This window comes from Symsagittifera roscoffensis, chromosome 8, assembly GCF_963678635.1.
Source record: "Symsagittifera roscoffensis chromosome 8, txSymRosc1.1, whole genome shotgun sequence".
Lineage (NCBI taxonomy): Eukaryota > Metazoa > Xenacoelomorpha > Acoela > Convolutidae > Symsagittifera > Symsagittifera roscoffensis.
In genome coordinates, this window is record NC_087069.1 from 32592651 (window position 1) to 32594233 (window position 1583).

The 1583-nt window shown below is 32.8% G+C and overlaps 1 protein-coding gene across 1 annotated transcript; it reads right to left on the reverse strand.

Annotated features, from left to right (window-relative positions):
• Positions 1-209: 209 nt before the first annotated feature.
• On the reverse strand, positions 210-839 carry LOC134853347 (tachykinin-like peptides receptor 86C; the record flags this gene model as incomplete). Its single annotated transcript, XM_063869322.1, is given in 1 exon segment — positions 210-839. A coding segment is annotated over 1 exon segment (477 nt), but the record flags the coding sequence as incomplete, so codon positions are not given.
• Positions 840-1583: the final 744 nt, after the last annotated feature.

Consider the following 1583-nt stretch of genomic DNA (forward strand, 5'->3'; position numbering starts at 1 on the left):
AGATCTAGGACCAGTTGCAAAAATTCGAAACTAAAAAAACTAATAAAAAACTAATTTGATAGAAAATTTGGGTCCACTAAGCAATTTCGTGCCCCATTAAAGTATCCAAACACTTTTGAGCTGTACGCAATAACTCTTTCAATATTTTGAAACAATTGAAACTTTTTAAACTAATTTTTTTTTTCCTTTTTTTTGTGTTCAATCTTTTTGCAATCCTCGTTGAAGCTGTTCGTATTTAACATCAAACGACAAAGTAGATATAATAGAAGAAAGAAATTTAAGCGCCTGCAAAATTAAGTATTCTGCTTTGCTCGTACATACGCCATATATACAACAACTTTTAAGTGAAGCGTACACAGATATCACAAAGAACTTTCGCAATTGTCTTGTTTTAACTCGATACCATTTTTTTCTGAAATGCTTTCGAGAACGTCTTTTTGAACTTTGACGAAGTGTTCTTCGCCATTTTCGTTGTCCTGGTCTTTTTCCGACAATCGCTGAAAAATCGAATCTTTTGCTGGTTCGGCGAAAGTTGATTCTTCTCCAATGTTGGTTGCGGCTGTCATCGAAACTTTTCCATCACGGCCTGAGTTGTCTGCATCACTTTTAGAATTGACCTTGATTGGGGTAGTCAAGGTCATTTTTCTGTTCATTTCGCTGGGAACCCCACTAATGATCCCTTTTGTACCATTACAGGTCATACTGTGGTTGACATTGCTGGTCACATTCTTGCTGTTGTCGTGAATATTGTTGCCCCCCTTTTTGTTTCGACTAATCAGTGCAGTCGCATCATTGGCTGCAAGTGTTTGTGCCGCTTGATTTTCTTTTTTGTTCTTGATCTGAAACAAAAGATCAACTAATTACTGATTTGCCTGTCTTTAGGGTCGATTTTTGTTCTCAATATTTCTTTATGATCGCATTGCCGAAATACTCAATTCATATAAATTCTTTAATTAATTTGAAATTGTTCAGGTATTTTGCTGTCTTTTTTTTTTACAAGAAATGATTAAATAAATCAAATACTTTGAGATTGAAGTAGTAAAAATAAGGTTTTAAACATTTTTAAGGCTTGGTTGTTTTCATTTTAGAAAATCTTATGAGGGTTTTTTGAGCTTTAAACCAAGTCACAAACATCGTTTTGGTTTTTTAGCTAAGCGTATTTTTGCAGATTACGTTTTTAGAATGGGAGCGCTCTAGTTTGAAAGCCTCAAAAAAGATAAAAGGCTAGTTAAAATTTAATCCAAATCAGACCTTGCAAATAGTTTCCTTTTTCTCCTCAAGGTACTTATGTCCATTTGTAACGACTCTTCTGCGGTTTTTTGAAAAGCGTTGCATGTAATGCTCCGGTTTATCAAATCACTCTTAACTAAATAAAGTAGGATAGTAGTCATTTTTTTAAATTGTTTTTGGTATTTTTGGATTGTATTTTGTATTGAAATTCAATTTAAGATAATCCTCTTATGTTTATTTAACAAACATTAACAAGAAAGAATTTGAGTATTTTTCGTCAATTCGAAAGAGAAAAAAAAATCAGTCGCAAAAACGGAGGAAATCTTTTAAGTTGTTTGATAATCAAAATAAGG